Raw genomic sequence first — 18,856 nt, forward strand, 5'->3', positions numbered from 1 at the left:
AATGGTTCGATTCCAGACTATACATTTCAATGATATAGGATGGCCCGCCAGGCTACCTATGAAGTAGATCTGGTAAAAAAAAAGTTGGTAACGCTTTAAAATGTGCTTATTAGGTATTAACAGTGCATAATAAGCAGTTAACAATTCATTACTAACAGTTGGTTAACTGTTGTTATCCTTTAATAACATTAACTAACTCTTAACATGCAGCTTAATAAGCAGCCTTTCAAGTTACTTACAAGCATATTTGTTAACAGTTAACATGCTGCTTGTTAATGGTGTATAAGACAAAGAGGTGTATAACTAATTCGCTTATAAGACATTTGTTACCTATTTGTAGTAAATTTTGCAGCCCCCCAATCTAAAGCGAGGACCATGTAGCCTATAGTTTCACAAGCCAAACCTTCTATTTCTATATATCTACTGTATCTATCTATCTAGCTCGGTTAAGCTTTGAGAAATGCACCTTCAAAATTGCTACAGCAAGCAGGAAGTGAACCCCAACCTCCTGTGTCAAAGACTGATCTGCTACTTACTGAGCTACATTCATGTCTGTAATATTGGTGAAATTGTTCACCTCTATATTCCGATAATGTTCTATAGCTTACCAGTTATGCTTTTTACAAATATGTTTCTGATGGAAAAGTGGTGTTTAATTTCCATAATCTTTGTTCAGTGAACGATAAAACAGTCAGTTTGTCGGCAGTCTAAAGATATTATCAAAGAACCTTGACTACTAACAAGAGAGCAACGTAATTCGTTACTATGGGAGCAAAACGGGACAGTTCCTGCATAAGTGGGAGTGTCATCTTACGTCACTAAATAAACTTTCTCTCTTAACAATCAATTAGAGCATATAAACAAGCAATTAGAGCATATAAACATAATTGTGTTTACAGTATTGTCCATAATCATATGATATGAATTAATCATTCTTTATGACATGGAATGAATAATTTAATTAGTCCGTGAACCGAGCTAGCTAACGCAAGCTTAAAAAGCTATACTAGCGGATGGCAGTAATGTTAGCAATGGCTAACAAGTGACTAGCAGTTGAGCTTTGCTTAAACTTAGTTGTACAATTATATGCGATCATATACCTCAATGTACAAGATAAAATGATCAGATTTATATGGGAACATACGTTGTGGCAATCAATCTACTGTTTTCCCTGTCAGCCGGCCGACGACTTTCTAAATTAGTCGGAGTGGCTGAGAAATAGGCTACTCGACCAGCATTTGGGTTTATTGAAATTACTGACATTTACTGTAATTATTAGATAAAATCAGCACAAATCAGCATAAAGTCAGCACGATATTTTATGTCCCCAGCACTGATAGGGGAGCCTAGAGTGTCCTCTCTCCAATAATGCTATATATTATTAGGGAGATGGCACCCAGAAAGCCCCCTCCCCAATAATAATTCACTCCCCCTCCCCAATAATAATTCACTCATGGTTTCGACTCTCAGTAGATGATGCCTTTAAGTTCGCTGTGAACGCACAGAACTCTAGGTTAACTAACACAGGGTTGACTGAACTAACTGGTAACCGGTGTTTTGGAACCGATAGCTCGGGTTTAGTCGCCACAGGTTCAGACAACCCCCGAGGTTATGTTTTATCTCAGTGTTTGTTAAACCTCCCATCTGGAATGCCCCCCTGAACCGTTGCACCCAAAATTACAAAATGTTTATGGAATGTTTGTCTCAAGAGCTCGCATCAACCTTGCCCATACCTACTTATTTGTGATTTGCACACATACAGTACATGCACGCAGGCACACACACACACACATGCACACATAAACACAAACAGACAGGCAAGCACACACACACACACACACACACATGCACAAACACCCACCCACACAAATGCACGAACATAAACACACAGGCATGCAAACACACATGCACACACAAAACACACACACACACATACACACACATACCGTTAGCACCCTAACACACACACACACACACCGTTAGCACCCTAACACACACACACAGTCACAGTAGAGCAGGACTGTGTGAGTGATCTCTCTAGGGTGTGGTTTGTGATGATCATATGCTGGTATGTGGATATGGGGCAGGCCTCAAGTGCAGGTGCCCACTTATGATACGGTCACAGTAGTTAAGTATTAACTCACAACCTGAACTGATAAGAGTTCTGATATAAGCAGAAACAGTTTAATCATACTCATCATCAACAACTTAATACACAGTATTATACACAGTAAAACTGTACATTGAAAATGAAATTGTATATTCAACACTACCACACTGATGGTATCTTGACAAAAACACATCCCAGTTTAGAAATCACAACAATGACCAGGCTTTCCACAAATCCCTCTGAATCCCCTGCTGCCCTCTGCTGTTGGATAGAGGAATTACATGAATGTATTCTTCAGTCTACAAGCCAGGCTGTTGAGACAGTGTGCCATCCACGGCATGCTTACCCCCTCCCCCACCTCCCCCCAACATTCTAAATCAATTGTATGCACCACATTGCTATGTAGCATAGTAATATTCTACACCATTTGAAAGCTTGGACATTTGGGGATCCATACATGACAACCTTTTTCATGTACAATCTGTATAGTGCTGTTAAATTTAATAAGACATGCCCCAACCCCCTCCTCCACCTTTTGTGCTTCCCTACCTTCTAGCCATAGTGTATATTCTTGCAGGATATCAGTTCTTCAAATATCCACAAGAATCCATAGAAATAGAATATTCATGTTGTTTTATCCAATATTAGTTATGCAGATGTATAGTCCATCTTATACACACCCATTGAACCAACAACAGAAATGCAAAAAATAGACACTTTTGTGTTATTATTCCATATTTCGTGTAATCATTCTATATCAGAACCGTTGACATACAATCCAAATACCAACAAAACCGTCAGAATGTTACAGTACCTTTCATTTGAAACCATGATTATGCTTCTATACCAAGGGGTTAATATACAGTAAGTATTTCATTGTCAGTATGGATTTTGGGTAATCAAATGCAAAATGCAAATCCCTTTACAAATAATTGTGTAAACCACTCATCTTTTCTTCTACATTGATCTACTTTTACACACAGCTTCACAAGACCTTGTGCTAGGGCTGAGTTGTGTTTCTCAAGTAGAGGGCTGAAATGGGGTCAGTTAGATGTTTGTAACCCGGTAGAAAGAAAAAAAAACTATAGTCTAGCCTCTGTACCTCTGCGACAGTACTTCACACACTCATTCAAAAGCCAAGATATGGCCCATCCCAGATGTAGTTAATGTTTAAAAGCAATAACACCATAAACATGAATTGGACTTTCCTCTGTGGTCATATGCTTCTTGTTCAGATCAGATCAGAGTTATATTTGATTCTGGTGCATACAATTTCCGTTAGAACAATTCTTTAGGTTATGTACCTGTACTACACTGATTCTGGTGGTAAGAACCGTTGAGGACTGAAAGAACAGGACTAATCCAGAGACTCAGCACTCAGGATTCCAGCACTACTGAGAGAACAGGACTAATCCAGAGACTCAGCACTCAGGATTCCTGTTCTCTTGTCATGGAGTCACAGTGTGTGTGAAGCCTGTCTAAAGAAGCAGTGTCCAGTCTGCAGATGAAACAGCCCGTGTGTATGTGGTGTGTTTGAGACTCTAAGTAGCAGAGGAAACGTAACTTCACTCTCACAACTGAAGCACTAGACCGTGAGGTAAGACCTACTTTGTGATGAGCAGAGATTGTTTATTAAATAGGAATGGGTCATTTACAAGGCATATCACCATATAAATGGCACATAAACTCTTAAAGCAACTTTTCCTCTGTTGCACTCATGCCATTTGTTTATCCACCACCGGCTTTGCAAATAACAATGTCCACAGAGAAGGTATAAAGTTGCATGATTTTATGAAAGTATGATGTATTGCGACATCAGATGCAAGTCAAATTTGTAGTTATGTCTCAATCCCTCGAACTACAGATCTACCTGATCTGGCAAACTCACATATTATGTGATATGTTACAAGTTATAGCAGAAGTGCCGTTCACCCTGTTACGAGTTGATGAACCACTGAAACGATTTTGGAAACATTATTAAGGTACAAAAAAACTCTTTGGTGTTGCTTTAATAGGACACACAGCACTTCTGCTGCACTCTGAGCAGGTGCTTGTAGAACAGCTATAGGAACACTGCTGCAATCTGAGCAGGTCTTAGTGCTTGTAGAACAGCCATAGGAAGTTGCTGTTGGGTTGGAACACTGCATCCCCCTCTGACATCAACATGACTGGATGTCAGGATACCCACAGACTCAGGTCAACAGGATCGGTTCAAGTATCGAAGCTGTATTTATTAGAAGAATACGTGTCTCAGTCAAAACTCACAGAAGAACAATCCAAAATGAACAGGGTAAATGAGAAGCCTCCAAAAACACAGAAGATCCAGAAACAGCATAAACGGAAATCCAAAGAGAGTCTTTAAAGAATGTTCAAACGCACAGAGGAACTGACTTAACTGAGGAAGAGAAAAGTCCAAGATCAAGGGCAGCGAGCACTGTGTGACGGCCAAGGGTACCGATCTGAGTCTCTGGAACAGCGACGAGAACAGACAGGTAGCCCAGGTCTCAGCTGCCTAAAAAGAGTTTCAGTGTGATTACTCACAGTTGTGGGTAATCAGTACTCAGGGGAGAATGATTGAGTGGCTGCCGGCGATTGAGGAGTGGGTGTGGCTGAGGCAGAACCTGGCATGGCTGTGACAGTGGGGTCCTGTGTATTGGCAATTTGCCATTTCTATTTCACATTAATGCAAAAGTTTCATTTTCACTTCTAAATTGTAGATAAAGGTCTATAGAACAATTTTGGTTCGAGGGTCAATCAAACTGATCAAAAAGTTTCCCTCCAATTAGAGTTTATGTAGATTTCCCATTGAAATGAATGGGATTTTTGGATTTAGATGGAAAAGTATACAACCAGTACATTTTGGTCTAATCCATGAAGGGGAAACTGATTCTACCATATATACAATAAATTGTTTTGAAAGCTTACACCCTCAGGGTGTGATATGATGACATTAGCCCCACCCTCCTCATTACTTTGCAGCCCATAATCAGGAAGTTGGGTGTTACAGAAGGCCAGCGCCATTTAAGGAAAACAAATTAGACCACATAAACCATATGCCATCTTATATGGTATTTTACCTACAAACAAATGTAGACCACATGTACAGTATGGCTATTAAACCTAAAATAATGAAGTGGGATTGAGACGTCATTCCGTTTATGCTATCTGAAAAAAACATATTTATGCCTAAGCCTATTTTACCTAAAACCTTAAAATCTTAAGAATCACATCGTGTATCACGTAACACGCACAATGTCCCATGGGTAATGAAGTCCATTTCAAGTCCGTTTCCTATGTATATTCCCAAATTAACTGACCTACAGTCTCTTTTAATCTAATCATATATCTGACACATGAACTGTTAATCTTAACACTAACTTATGAATTTACTAACTTATTAATGTTGCTTTTAACTGTTCTTTTAACTCATCTGTTCTAAATTAATTCTCAACAATTACACACAGGCCTGTGCCACAAAGGAAAAAGTATCCTCTCCGTCCCCTAAACCATACCGTTTCTGAAAGCATATTCCCTCAGGATATCATGAAATAAGTTAAGACATATCCCACACTGCCCATCACTTTGCTACCAATGTAACATACTGGCTCACGTACGTACATTGACGAGGAGACCAAACGCAGATTTGAAATAATAATAAATGAATTTATTAAATAAAGAAGTTAACAGAGACTAAGGTTTAGGGAATAAATATAAAAAGTGTAGTGCAACTCAGTCAGTCTCGGGGGAAACAGTAAAGAAACCAAATCAAAGCCAATCTGGGAGGAGGAGTGTAGCCTCGAGTGCCGACTGAGCAGCAAGTGTCCCTCACAATCAGGCACACCTGGGCAGACTGAGCAGGCCTTCAGTATCGCTCCCAATCAGGCACACCTGGGCAACAGATAGGGAAACATGCACCCTGGCACGACAGTGGGAGGAGTTAATAAGGCTCATAAACACCCAGAGCGGCATGCCGTAACAACTGTATATTGCACTGGGTATTATCAATAAGGATGTGCAGTGCAGCCATTACCTTTGGGCCTGTGACCACAGGAGGGTGAGCTGTCCCAACTTATGTTTTAGAATTTGTTTTCCAACATAATATACTGTACATGGGCTTTAAAATAAATAAAGCAAGAGTGGGGTGGGACATGTTAAAATGTTTTTAGTTTGAATCCTGAGGGTATAAGCTTTCAGATAATATACGGTTTATGAGGTCTTATCTGTTCCACCTATGCTGCTGGGCTACATGTTGTCAGCCAAACCCCATTTTTTCCAACAGCCAATTAATTATTATGGGCTGCACAGTAATGAGAAGGTGGGACATACCTCATGTCATATCACATCACATCCTGAGGGTGTAAGCTTTCAGGAAATATATGATTTCTAAGGTAGAATCAGTTTGCTCTTCATTATTTAGAGACCAACATGTACTGGTTATAGGGGGGAGTAGAGAGAGACAAACCAAAGTCCTTTTAGGCAAGTCCCTTGTTATAGTACAGACAGGGAGACCCAATAGCAGTTCCTTTCAGTGCTTTTATTATTTCGCACGTGGACGACAAAAATCCAACAAAGGGAAAAAGCTCAGAAGTCAACAGAAAAAAAACAAACTCAAAAGACTGCATAAGCAAATGTCCACAGCAGTAAAGGCAGTTCAAAGGGCCAAAAACAGAGAACTTGGCAGTAACTTACTGAACAGGACTTGGACAGACAATCTGACACAGAGCACAGAGTAAGTAGGGGAAGCGGGCAAACAGTTAGGCCAGACCCATCAGGGGCAGGTGGCAAACAATTAAACACTCATGGGGGGAAAAACAAAAGCACATGGGAGAAGCAGTACACAAAGGGGCCACAAGAGGGCAGGCATAAAAGTAAACAAAGGAAGACAGCTAATGACAGATAGTGACATCCCTCCACTCGGCGGCCATATAGCAACGCTTTTTGGGCACTCATCGGGCATCCTATTCAGCAGAAATGCACGTGCACAAGGCTTCACGACAACAATCTTGCTCAAGCAGCGAGTTCACAACACATGATTGGCAAGATGTCTTCACAACACATCATATGATTGGCTCAATGTATTTACATCACACCACATGATTGGCTCAATGTATTCACATGTCGGCGTTTTTTGTAGACAACGGCATGCATTTCTATGGAGGATTTTTTGAGTGATGTGTCTCCTCATTAGAAAGTCTCTGGACAAACAGAGAGAGAGAGAGAGAAGTGGCATTGATGATGGTGATGGTGATCATGATGATGATGGTGATGATGGTGACGGTGATGACTGGCTACTGGACACTGATAATGATGTTGGAGAACATGACACAGTGATATTCATTCATATTTTCATTACAGGCAAAATGGCAACTGGGGGCACAGACAACGGTAAGCAATAGCTTGTGGTTTGGCTGTGTGTGTGTGTGTGTGTGTGTGTGTGCATGTGTGCATGTGTGTGTCTACCTGTCTGTGTGTTTCTTTCTGTCTGTCTGTCCACTATAGTGGTGCTTCTTGTGTAAGAGTTCTTGTGTAAGAGTACCAGTCCAAAATGTAAGTGCTAACAAGACGCTATAAAGACTGCAAAGGGCACAGAGGGCCATAGAGGGCCACTTGCGAACGCCGCGTTATGAGCGCCATGGCCAAACCGCAGAAAGCAAACAAGTGCTATTTATCATACTGTAGCTCATTGGGTAATCAGCGCCTTTCTCCACCCCCTATCACAATTTGCAAACGTTCACAACTGAACTCATACTTCAATCACAAGTGCATTTGAATGAAGTTAACTGATGACAACATTAAAAGAATCAAACGTTTAGTGGTCATGAAATAATAAAAACGATATCAACAAGCAAAATGAAAATGAAGACTAAAGGGCAGCCTTGTGCACGTATAGGCTATGACAGATGTAATAGTCACATTTAGCAAGTTGGATGGAAACACGCTATATGACAGATTTAATAGTCACATCTAGCAAGTAGGAAAGTGAAAGTAAGCAGAGGTGTCAAAGTATAAAGTAGAAACAGTACAGGTGATTTCACTAATGAGCTGATCCACCTGGCTTAAAAGTTGAGCTAATTAGAATCAGCTAATTCAGTGAATGGTTGGAACAAAAGTGTAATCCAGATTTGTACACCTCTGAATATAACTCAAGTAAATGTAGGATGCCTTTAACCTCTTTACGACCTTTCCATTGGCGTGCTAGCAGACAGCCTTTTTGGGAGGTGGGGTGGGGTGGGGCAGGCTTGGTGCAGTAGAATGTTGTTATTATCTTGTCCTTCCTTTTCGTCGGCCCCCTTAAAGGTACCTGTTTTTCTGTGCTCCTTGTTTTTTACACTGTAAATCCTGGAGAGCAATACTGATATCTAGTATTTTTTTACTTCCTGTCTAATGATTGTCCTTTAAACAACAATGTGAAAAGCAAAAAAAATGAACACTGCTCTGTTTCCCCCTGCAGGTTTTAAACTGGTCATCTCCGGTCGTCCTGTGAAGTGTAATGAGGGTGATGATGTCACACTGCCCTGTCACCTCTCTCCTGAAACCAGTGTTGTTGCCATGGAGATCAGGTGGTTTAGGTGGACAGATGTTGTTTACCTGTATAAGAATGGTGATGTGATAGAGGGGAAGGGCTACGAGGGCAAAGTGAGTGTGGACCCCCAGGGGCTGCAGAGAGGAGGCGTGTCTCTCAGACTGAGGGGCTGCACATGGGGACATGATAAAGGAGTGTACACATGCCAGGTCATCTGTGAAGGACAGCTGGAGGAGACAAGAGTCGGGTTGGAGATCAGACGTAAGTCTTCTGTTTCACTGCTGTAAAGAGTTCAGTGCTGCCATTCATGTCACTAAACCTGATTACACTCACTGCATACTGAACACCACACACACACACACACACACACACATGCAGTGCAGTGTAGTGTACTAAACCTGATTACACTCACTGCATACTGAACACCTTCACTCCAGGGAGAGCACATGTTATATTGTAGTCAAGTTCAAGTTCAAGTACAAGTAGTTTTATTGTCATGTACTTATAAAATTAATTATAAGTAATGAAATTCTTAAGCTCAAGAGCCAGCTCAACTCCTTGGCTTTGCTGACGTTGAGCAGCAGGTTGTTGTCCTGGCACCAGGATGTCAGGGTTGCCACCTCTGCTCTGTAAGCAGACTCATCATCACTCGTGATACAGCCGAGTCCACTGTTGACTCCAAGGCAGTGCTGCCTAGAGGGCACTAAGGTTAGCCAAGGGTCTGGGTCAGGGTCTGGGTCTGGGTCAGGGTCTGGGTTGGGTCTGGGTCAGGGTCAGGGTCTGGGTCAGGGTCTGGGTCTGGGTCTGGGTTAAGATTAAGTGCCTTGAAGTAGACAGTGGCAGCTGTCTTCGAAGTCTGACGGTGTGACCTGACTGAAGCCACAAACACAAACACACTAATATCAATAAAGCGTAAATATGATGAAAAGCATGAAATCGTGGAAAACACAAAATTGGGTCAATATCAAGTCTAATCTCAATAATATCAATTCTCAATATCATCAATAATAATATCATCACACTATATCATTGGCATTCTTACTGTATGTCATGTGATGTAATGCCTGTGTCCATTGGGCCGCATTAATGATCTCATCTCTGCTTCTGCTGTCTTTAGGGCCTAAAAGAGGTAAGTACCAGAGAGGACTGTTTGGGTTTCTTTAGGAGGGAGGGGGGTCATCATGGCCATCAGGCTCCGGTAAGGGTCTGGGTCTGGGTCAGGGTCTGGGTCTGGGTCTGGGTCAGGGTCTGGGTCTGGGTCTGGGTCAGGGTCAGGGTCTGGGTCTGGGTCTGGGTCAGGGTCTGGGTCTGGGTCAGGGTCTGGGTCTGGGTCAGGGTCAGGGTCTGGGTCTGGGTCTGGGTCTGGGTCAGGGTCTGGGTCTGGGTCAGGGTCTGGGTCTGGGTCAGGGTCTGGGTCTGGGTCAGGGTCTGGGTCTGGGTCAGGGTCTGGGTCTGGGTCAGGGTCAGGGTCTGGGTCTGGGTCTGGGTCAGGGTCAGGGTCTGGGTCTGGGTCTGGGTCTGGGTCAGGGTCTGGGTCTGGGTCAGGGTCTGGGTCTGGGTCTGGGTCTGGGTCAGGGTCTGGGTCTGGGTCAGGGTCTGGGTCTGGGTCTGGGTCAGGGTCTGGGTCTGGGTCTGGGTCAGGGTCTGGGTCTGGGTCAGGGTCTGGGTCTGGGTCAGGGTCTGGGTCTGGGTCTGGGTCAGGGTCTGGGTCTGGGTCAGGGTCTGGGTCTGGGTCAGGGTCTGGGTCTGGGTCAGGGTCAGGGTCTGGGTCTGGGTCAGGGTCTGGGTCTGGGTCTGGGTCAGGGTCTGGGTCTGGGTCAGGGTCAGGGTCTGGGTCTGGGTTGTGTCCATTGGGCCTCATTAATGATCTCATCTCTGCTTCTGGTTTCTTTAGATTGGCATGGTAAGTACCAGAGAGGAGTTGGAGTGTTTGGGTTTCTTTAGGAGGGAGGGTGGTCATCAGACTTGGTAAGATGATGTGTTACTGACAGTTTGCATTGGATGGAGTCACACACATACACTGACACACACTCGTACACACATTAGGGTGACCAGACAGTGTCATATGTTTGTAATGACCGACAGTTGAGTTTATAACTACAACATCTTTTTGGCATAAAGCTACAACAACACAATCATTGTGTTTTTTAAATGACCGACAGTTACGTTTATAACTAAAACATTTTTGGCATAATGTAGGCCTATTAGTGTTGCAAGTGTTATGGAAACGCCTGACTAACACACACTGTTACAGTATAAGCAGTCATTGTGTTTGTTTTTCATAATGACATTTGAGTTCATGATTTTAATGATTTATGTTAGTATTACTTGGTTTACCTAATGGCAGACATTTCAATATCTGAAGAAAAATTAAATTTGGTGTAGAGTTCTGAAATTCATGTAGCCTATCTTATACGGTCCCATCCCAAATTTCACCCATCATCTGGTCACCCTAACACATATGTACATATTGGATAAGGAGGGGTTCTCCATATTGTCATGTCATGTCTGTTGGTGTGAATTCATATCATGTTAGTGTGTTTCTATTGGACCTCATTAATGATCTCATCTCTACTTCTGGTTTCTTTAGATCCATTTGGTAAGTACCAGAGAGGAGTTTGACTGTTTGGGTTTTTTTAGGAGGGAGGGGGTCATCATGGTCATCAGGCCTGGTAAGATGATGTGTTACTGACAGTCTGCAGTGGACTCACACATTCATCATGATACAAAACACATACAGTGCATACGGAAACTGATAAACTGGCAGACAAAACACACACACACACACACAAACATATCTATTTTTCATGCACATACTGAAATTGCCTTTCCAGCTGAAAATACATGAACCACGCCTCCACAGTGTGCAGACACACGTGCACACAATCTCTCTCTCTCTCTGTCTCTCTCTCTCTCTCTCTCACACACACACACACACATAGACAGACAGACATACATGTTACAAAAATGACATGTTTCATTTACAATTTAAACAAACATAGAGTTTACATATAATTTTGACTACATTATTTGATAAAATAAACACACACACACACACACCTGATTAAATTCTAGTGTGCTTTAGAAGTGCAAAGTAGCCTAGCTTCAGCCCCTTAACAGTGTCCCTCCACACACACACACACACACACACACACACACACACACACACACAATATGCTATGCACAATACTCTGTGTGTGTTCCAGATGTGCTCATGTCTGTTACTGATCTCATCTCTATCTCACACACACACATGTACGCACACACCCACCTACACACTGGATATGGACACTTATGGTCCTGTCTGTTGGTGTAAGGGCCCGGACACACCAACCCGATTATCGGCCGTTGGACGTCGTCGGACAGTCGGGCGAGGTCGGTGACTCGAGTCGGTTCGGTGTGTCCCGTGCTGTCGTCAGTCGGCATCAGTGTTCATTTTGGCTGATTTGACATGTCTTATCGGCCAAAAGCAGTCAGCCTCAATGACCAGTCTGATTGGTGGAGTGCTAGACCTCTTGACTAGCTAGCCCATTATCTCAGATTTGTAGGTCTATGACCATTAGCCCTATATTCAACGAAGTAAGTTACAGTATGAACCCATTTTGATAAACTATCCTAACATATTTTTGCTTGAACTAGTGGACTACCACACAGTTGCTGAACATATGTTATTTCAGGTTAGTTTGCAACAATATACAAGTTTAACCAAAGTCCTTATTTGCTACCCAGCTAGCGAACATTCCCATTCACTTTTCCTGTAACACTTTACTTGACGTGTGAGTTCATAACACATTCATTACAGCTGTCATAAACTGCACATAAAGCATTCATGACTGTTTCATGAGACATGACTCAAAATTCATACCAAACCTTTCATGAATGTGGAAGACAGAATGACGACAACTTGTCAAAATAAAAGTCCAACAATCGCAAAGCAGCATTGCCGTTCTTCTCTCCAGCCTTTGTAAATATTTCATGAATATCTTATGGAGTCTACATCGAATGTCGAACTTTACTATACAAGTTGGGAGTATTCGTAATCACTGAGTTTAACACTGGGAGGTAAACTAGCCTACATTTAGCTGACCCGTATTTGTGTATCCAGTAGCAAAAGATGAGAAATCATCTGCAAAGGTTACATCATAAAACAAATACATTTTTATGAAACAAAAATGATTTGCTTGACCATGTTCTGTCTTTTTGGCACTGGAGTAGCCCACTGACTCAGATGGGACGTGATCAGGTAAGAGGTTTGGAACAAAAACGGCAATGCCGCTTTGCAATTGTTGGACTTTTATTTTGACAAGTTGTTTGGTCTGTCTTCCACATTCATGAAAGGTTTGGTATGAATGTTGAGTCATCTCTCATGAAACAGTCATGAATGCCTTATGTGCAGTTTATGACAGGTGCTATGAATGTGTTATGAACTCACCCGTCAAGTAAAGTGTTACCACTTTTCCTTTACTGCTAATGTTAGCTAGCTCAGTTAACGGGCAAAAATAAATTATTTATTCCGTGTCCGAAAGAGTGTTTCATTGGCATCACACACAAGCAATGACAATAAAATAGTACACATTATATATTTACATTTATATGTTCTTATTGCTTAATTAGAGAAGTCCGAAACTAGTGCCATTTCAGTCCATTGGCTGCTGTGTATTACGTCTTGCGCACACACAGAACGTACGTTTGGCGTCTTCGTCACTTCATAACTTCGGTCACGTCGGTGTGTTCCACGGCGCTTTTTTGACCGACTCGGGGAGATGGGAGCCGACTGATCAGTCCGACTGCTTTTCTGCCGACGGTCAGCCATCAGGTTTGTGTGTCACAGCCCTAATGTGTAAAAGAATGTCATGCTAGTGTTAATGTGTTTCTATTGGGCCTCATTCACACTCTCATCTCTGCTTGTGGTTTCTTTAGAGAAGGACCGTATGGAGCGTACATGTAAGTACCAGGCCGGAGTTTGTGTTTGACACACACACACACACTAAAAGATGGATTTTAAGAATAGATTTCTTCGTTAGAATGGTTAATATATATGCTCATAACTTTGTGTGTGTTTGTAAGAATGGTTGATATATGCTCATAACTCTGTGTTTGTGATCATCTCTTTTAACCATATTTTCTACTCTGGTATTACAGTGCGGAGGGAGATAACTGTTGACGAATTGGAGAAAATGAATGAATCTGTCCGGTCTGTGGGTGAGTGGAACAGATGAGATAATAAAAAAAAAGATTGCTGAGTGAGATAGTGGAGAGGATATGATTGGTGCATCTTAGCCCTTTGAGTGAGGAGTACATATGCTTGGTGGAGTTCTGCTGAGTCATGAGCAACAAATAGAGACGATTGAGATCTGCCATGCGGACTGTAGATGATTGGTTGAGATCTACTATGGGGGGGATTGAGAACTGCATTTATCCCAATCCGTGAATTAGTGAAACACACTCAGCACACAGTGAACACACCAGTGAGGTGAAGCACACACTAATCCCGGCGCAGTGAGCTGCCTGCAACAACAGCGGCGCTCGGGGAGCAGGAGGGGTTGGGTGCCTTACATCCAATTATTTGGGGCAGCCATGCCTACTGGTCGGGGTTCGAACCGGCAACCCTCCGGTTACAAGTGGACGTTCAATAGACCTCTGAAGTTTGCCTACAAAAAAGAACCAAAGCTGCCATCTTTGCCCATGTAAGAAGATCCGGGTGTTAATTGAAGCTAACTACCTATGGCAAGTTGCATTGCAAGTTAGCTCTGGGGTAGCAAAAATCTAAGTTTGCTGTCTTAATGTACCGAAGATCACAGGAGCCCCTCAAAGGCAGAGGGCAAAAGTGTGTGTTGAACAAAACGTCTACATTTCACACTTACTTTAGAGTTTAATGTGATAATTCAAAAAAACCATGTTATTTTCCCATATAGTAAAAATGACATGATACCAGGGGCCTCATTTATAAAGGCTACTACGCACATAAAAGTTGCATGAACGAGGCTGAAATGTGCATTCACACCTTTCCCCGCCAGAGTCGGGATTTATTAAAAAAATCTATCCAGGAAAAGATGCGCATTTCTACGCATCCGACCATCCGTTAATTTTATGCAAAGTTTTTCAGGCATGTAAATCAGCAACATCTAATGGGGAAATCACAAAATTAAGTTCAAAGGGCATAAAAAAAGATCAACACTTCAACATTTCATTACGTTACTTCCTTTGTGATCACTCTCATTCATTCATATCGCAGGCTATGAGGTTTGTAGCCAAGGCTGCAGCCAAATAAGTCTACACTAATCTGCAAACGTTTTCAGTAAATTAATTTAGTAAAATGTTGATATTGATGTTACTTAATCGTATTAATATAGCCTAAATCAATCTACCAATATACTAGGCTATTTGTGGTGACTACTAGCCTTAATAGAGTTCATGTTTACATTGTAACTTCATGCGAAATTCATTCAAATTAATGCAAATTATTTCATGTTGACTTCTGCTGACATTGATGCCCACGGATGTGTAAGGAGATAATGCTTTCGTGAACAAAATATAGGCCTATAATAAAAAGCCATAAAACCTTTTCCCTAAGTCTCCTAGAACATGTATTCTATTAAAACGCACACCGTTGAACATCGCTACACTCACCTTACGTCTTTTCTCTAATTTGGGACACAGATTACTAGACTGCAAGGTATTCCGAGACAACCAGAAACCCAGCTGATATAAAATAATGCCCTACGCATTATTAGCCATTTGATTATTTGTTTCAGTACAAATATTAATACTACGCACCTTATGGTGCACTGTATATGATGATCCCAAACACATGGCAAAACATATGATACAGTTATTAACTTATTTTAATACAGAACTATGTCAGTCGGTAGGCCTACTTGTTTCACATAGGTACACTTGCCAAATGTCATACTTATATCGCTGTCAAAACACACACACACACACACACACACACACACACACACATTTGACTTTTCCTTTTCCAGATTTTTATTTTTGATTTCTCCTCCATCATTTGATTGCCTAGCCTTTCTTACTTTCAGTAACTATATGCATGTGACAATAAACTTCCTTGTATCCTTGTATCATGAATATTCATGAAATTTGTTTTGCATTGATTTTTTTATGGGATATTGTGGGACGACAATGGTGGGAGGAGCATGGCGCTCGTGCACACACGCACAATTCAACGCAGGTGGGTATTTATAAGCAGCCACCTGCGTAAAGTTGTGTGCCGCACAGTTTTAGAAATCAGAATAACTTTGTGCGTATGTAGATTCTGAGTTTTGGGCGTACGCAATGTCTCAGGGAGGAATCTATGCATAGTTTTATAAATGAGGCCCCATATCTCAAAGATAGCAACTTTTTTGTAGGCGAACTTCAGAGGTCTATTCATATTCACATATCACATATTAGAGTGACATGACACTCTAACTATCCTAATCCTAACCTCTAACCCTAATCCTATAACCCCAACCCTAACCCTAACTCTAAACCTAACCCTAACCCCAATCCTAGCCCTAACTTGTTATGACAAAAAATGTTGAAACTGTCAAGTAAAGTGTAACCAATTTTTCTAGGGGTGCCAATAATTGTGAGCAACGTGTTTTCGTTAAAAAAAATATTTATTTCTTTATGAGATTTTCCTTTTTCTCAGAATAATTTTTCTTCCCTTCAAGGTTAGATTTTTCCTCATTGTTTTCATTGTGAGAGTACAATGAATCATCAAAAGATTATTTTTTAGTCAACTAAAACTGTTTTTAGTCAACTTTACCCAAGGTGCCAATAATATATATATATAGTGTGTGTCTTATCAAAATAAACACGTCAATACTACTGAAAATATTACACAAATGTTACATCATGTTTCTACCAGCTCCCCCTGCATGGTGGAAGGCAACTGAAGAGCTAATGAAGAGAAACAGACAATTGGAGAAGAGCAAGAAGCCAATAGAGGAGAAACAACTAGAAGAGGGCAAGAATACACTTCAGGAGGAAGATGAACAGCTGGAAGATGAAGACCTGACAACTCAACTGCAGGAAGAAGAGAGGGAGCTGGAGGAGAGAAACAAACAGCTGGAGGAGAGAGATAAACAGCTGGAGGAGAGAGATGAACAACTGGAGGAGGAGAGAAATAAACAGCTGGAGGAGAGAGATAAACATCTGGAGGAGGAGAGAAATAAACAGCTGGAGGAGAGAGATAAACATCTGGAGGAGGAGAGAAATAAACAGCTGGAGGAGAGAGATAAACATCTGGAGGAGAGAAATAAACAGCTGGAGGAGAGAGATAAACAGCTGGAAGAGAGAGATGAACAACTGGAAGATAAAGACCTGACAACCCAACTGCAGGAAAGAGTGAGGCAGCTGGAGGAGAAAAACAAACAGCTGGAGGAGAGAAACAAACAGCTGGAGGAAAGCGACACACAGCTGGAGCTGAATGAAATATATGGAGATGGTGAGTACTAGATAAGACAACTATTCCTGTGAAAAGTATGAAATGGTCCCATTATCACTACAAAAATGTATGTACTTAAATGTACCTTAGATTACCCCTGAACACATGCCAAAACCACTTCAATAATATTAAGTGGTCCTTCCTTTGTAAAACAGGCCCTTAATTTGAGCTTAAAACGACACTTCAAAGTGTGAGTGTGAACCCCCTTAATCTTACATTTAAGGTGCCAAGCCAGGGGTTCCCTTCATTAGTTGTGATTAAGGGGTAATTAAGGACAATATAAGTATATCCTATTTTTATTTCAAGGTGTTAATTCAAGCATTATTTTCAAAGTGATTGTATGCACATCCCAGGTGCATGAGGCCAGGTGCAGGACAAAAAAGGCTTATCAAGGAAAAGAAGAGTAGTTGTCCGCACACTGCAATCTTCTAGAATAACAAAATGTATTGAGTTAAAAACATAACGACTCATGCCCGATGAAGACCCTGGTGGGTCGAAACGGTGCGTTATGTTTTTAACTCAATAAATTTAGTTATTCTGGGAGATTGCAGTGTGCGGACAACTTCTTTTAGTTAATTCAGAGATTCCCTGATTAAGGGGGGAAATCAAAAAAGTAAGGGGTAACTTTAGTAGCCTTTTCTCCTCAATCAACCTTAATCTATGCACAATTCTACTGAAAACATATTTAATTATAGAATGTTTTTAGGTAAGTAAGGCATGTAGAAGGGGTGAAATTAAGGGGTTTTGTTACGTAAAGTAGTGTATCCAGTTTGTGAATCTAGATAGCTGTACTGCTGTAGTTCAACAGCTTACTCTGTCTGTGTTTCTGTGTTGGGCTCCCAGATCCAGATCTTCCTCGCATCAGGAGAAGATTGGAGTGCCCAGGAGCCTCTAGACTGTAAGTCATCAGTGGTCTCTGCTCTACTTTCTCATATGTTTTTCCTCGAGTCACTTTTCCTCAATTCAGTTGTTATTGTTCACATTGCTATATTAAAACATGAAATGAAAATTGAATCTAGAAATAAATAGGAATTTACAACTGTTTTTGCCATTCCTCATGACGCTGACATAAAACTGGTATATAATAAGATTGGTCTGGTCAACTGACTGACTGACTGTGAATTTCATTTGACTGACAACTTGACAGTGAAGAACTCAAATATTCAAGTTAAATCATCAAATGCCAACTACCAACTAATGTAAGGATTAAGTAAGGAGGACTTAAGTAGGCACAACTAGCACAAATTAAAAATTGGCAATAAGGCACACTTAGGTTGGTACAACTACATTACATTACATTTTTCCCAGAATGCAACAGCCCCAGTCAACATATTGTTAGATATCACATATAGGGAGATATCACATATAGGGCCCGATCAGGACATTCTAAAACACATGATCACTGGCGAAAACAAATTTTGTTGTGGAGGATATGCTGCCATTATCTACGGAGTCAGACTCATTCAGGGCACTAGTTGCTAAAATACCGGTCAGAAGCAAATGACAGACTTACATGTAGGTTAAAGTTCGCTGGCTGTGGTTGTCATGATGTTATATCTGAGTTTGATGGAACTGTGGTGTAATGTTATGATCAGTTTTTCCAATTACCTTGAAAAAGTAATCTGATTACTCCTTTAAAAAGTAACTTAGTTACTTTACTGATTACTTGATTAGAAGAGTAACTACAAATTACTTTATTAGTCACTTTTCAGCAGCTGCCGACAACACCCCCGTCGCCTCAACATAAAAATGACAACAGATTTTGCCA

At 41.3% G+C, this 18,856-nt stretch overlaps 1 protein-coding gene across 1 annotated transcript; it reads left to right on the forward strand.

The window, feature by feature from the left end:
• Window positions 1-3,336: 3,336 nt before the first annotated feature.
• LOC125292251 (vicilin-like seed storage protein At2g18540) lies at window positions 3,337-17,983 on the forward strand. The gene is made up of 10 exons (XM_048239465.1): window positions 3,337-3,707; window positions 7,466-7,495; window positions 8,562-8,894; window positions 9,751-9,762; window positions 10,528-10,536; window positions 11,224-11,232; window positions 13,554-13,577; window positions 13,776-13,835; window positions 16,510-16,744; window positions 17,932-17,983. The coding sequence occupies exons 2-10, from the start codon at window positions 7,471-7,473 to the stop codon at window positions 17,981-17,983; spliced, it is 759 nt and encodes a 252-aa protein (XP_048095422.1). The 5' UTR covers window positions 3,337-3,707; window positions 7,466-7,470.
• Window positions 17,984-18,856: the final 873 nt, after the last annotated feature.

Source organism: Alosa alosa, chromosome 3 (assembly GCF_017589495.1).
Source record: "Alosa alosa isolate M-15738 ecotype Scorff River chromosome 3, AALO_Geno_1.1, whole genome shotgun sequence".
Classification (NCBI taxonomy): Eukaryota; Metazoa; Chordata; class Actinopteri; order Clupeiformes; family Clupeidae; genus Alosa; species Alosa alosa.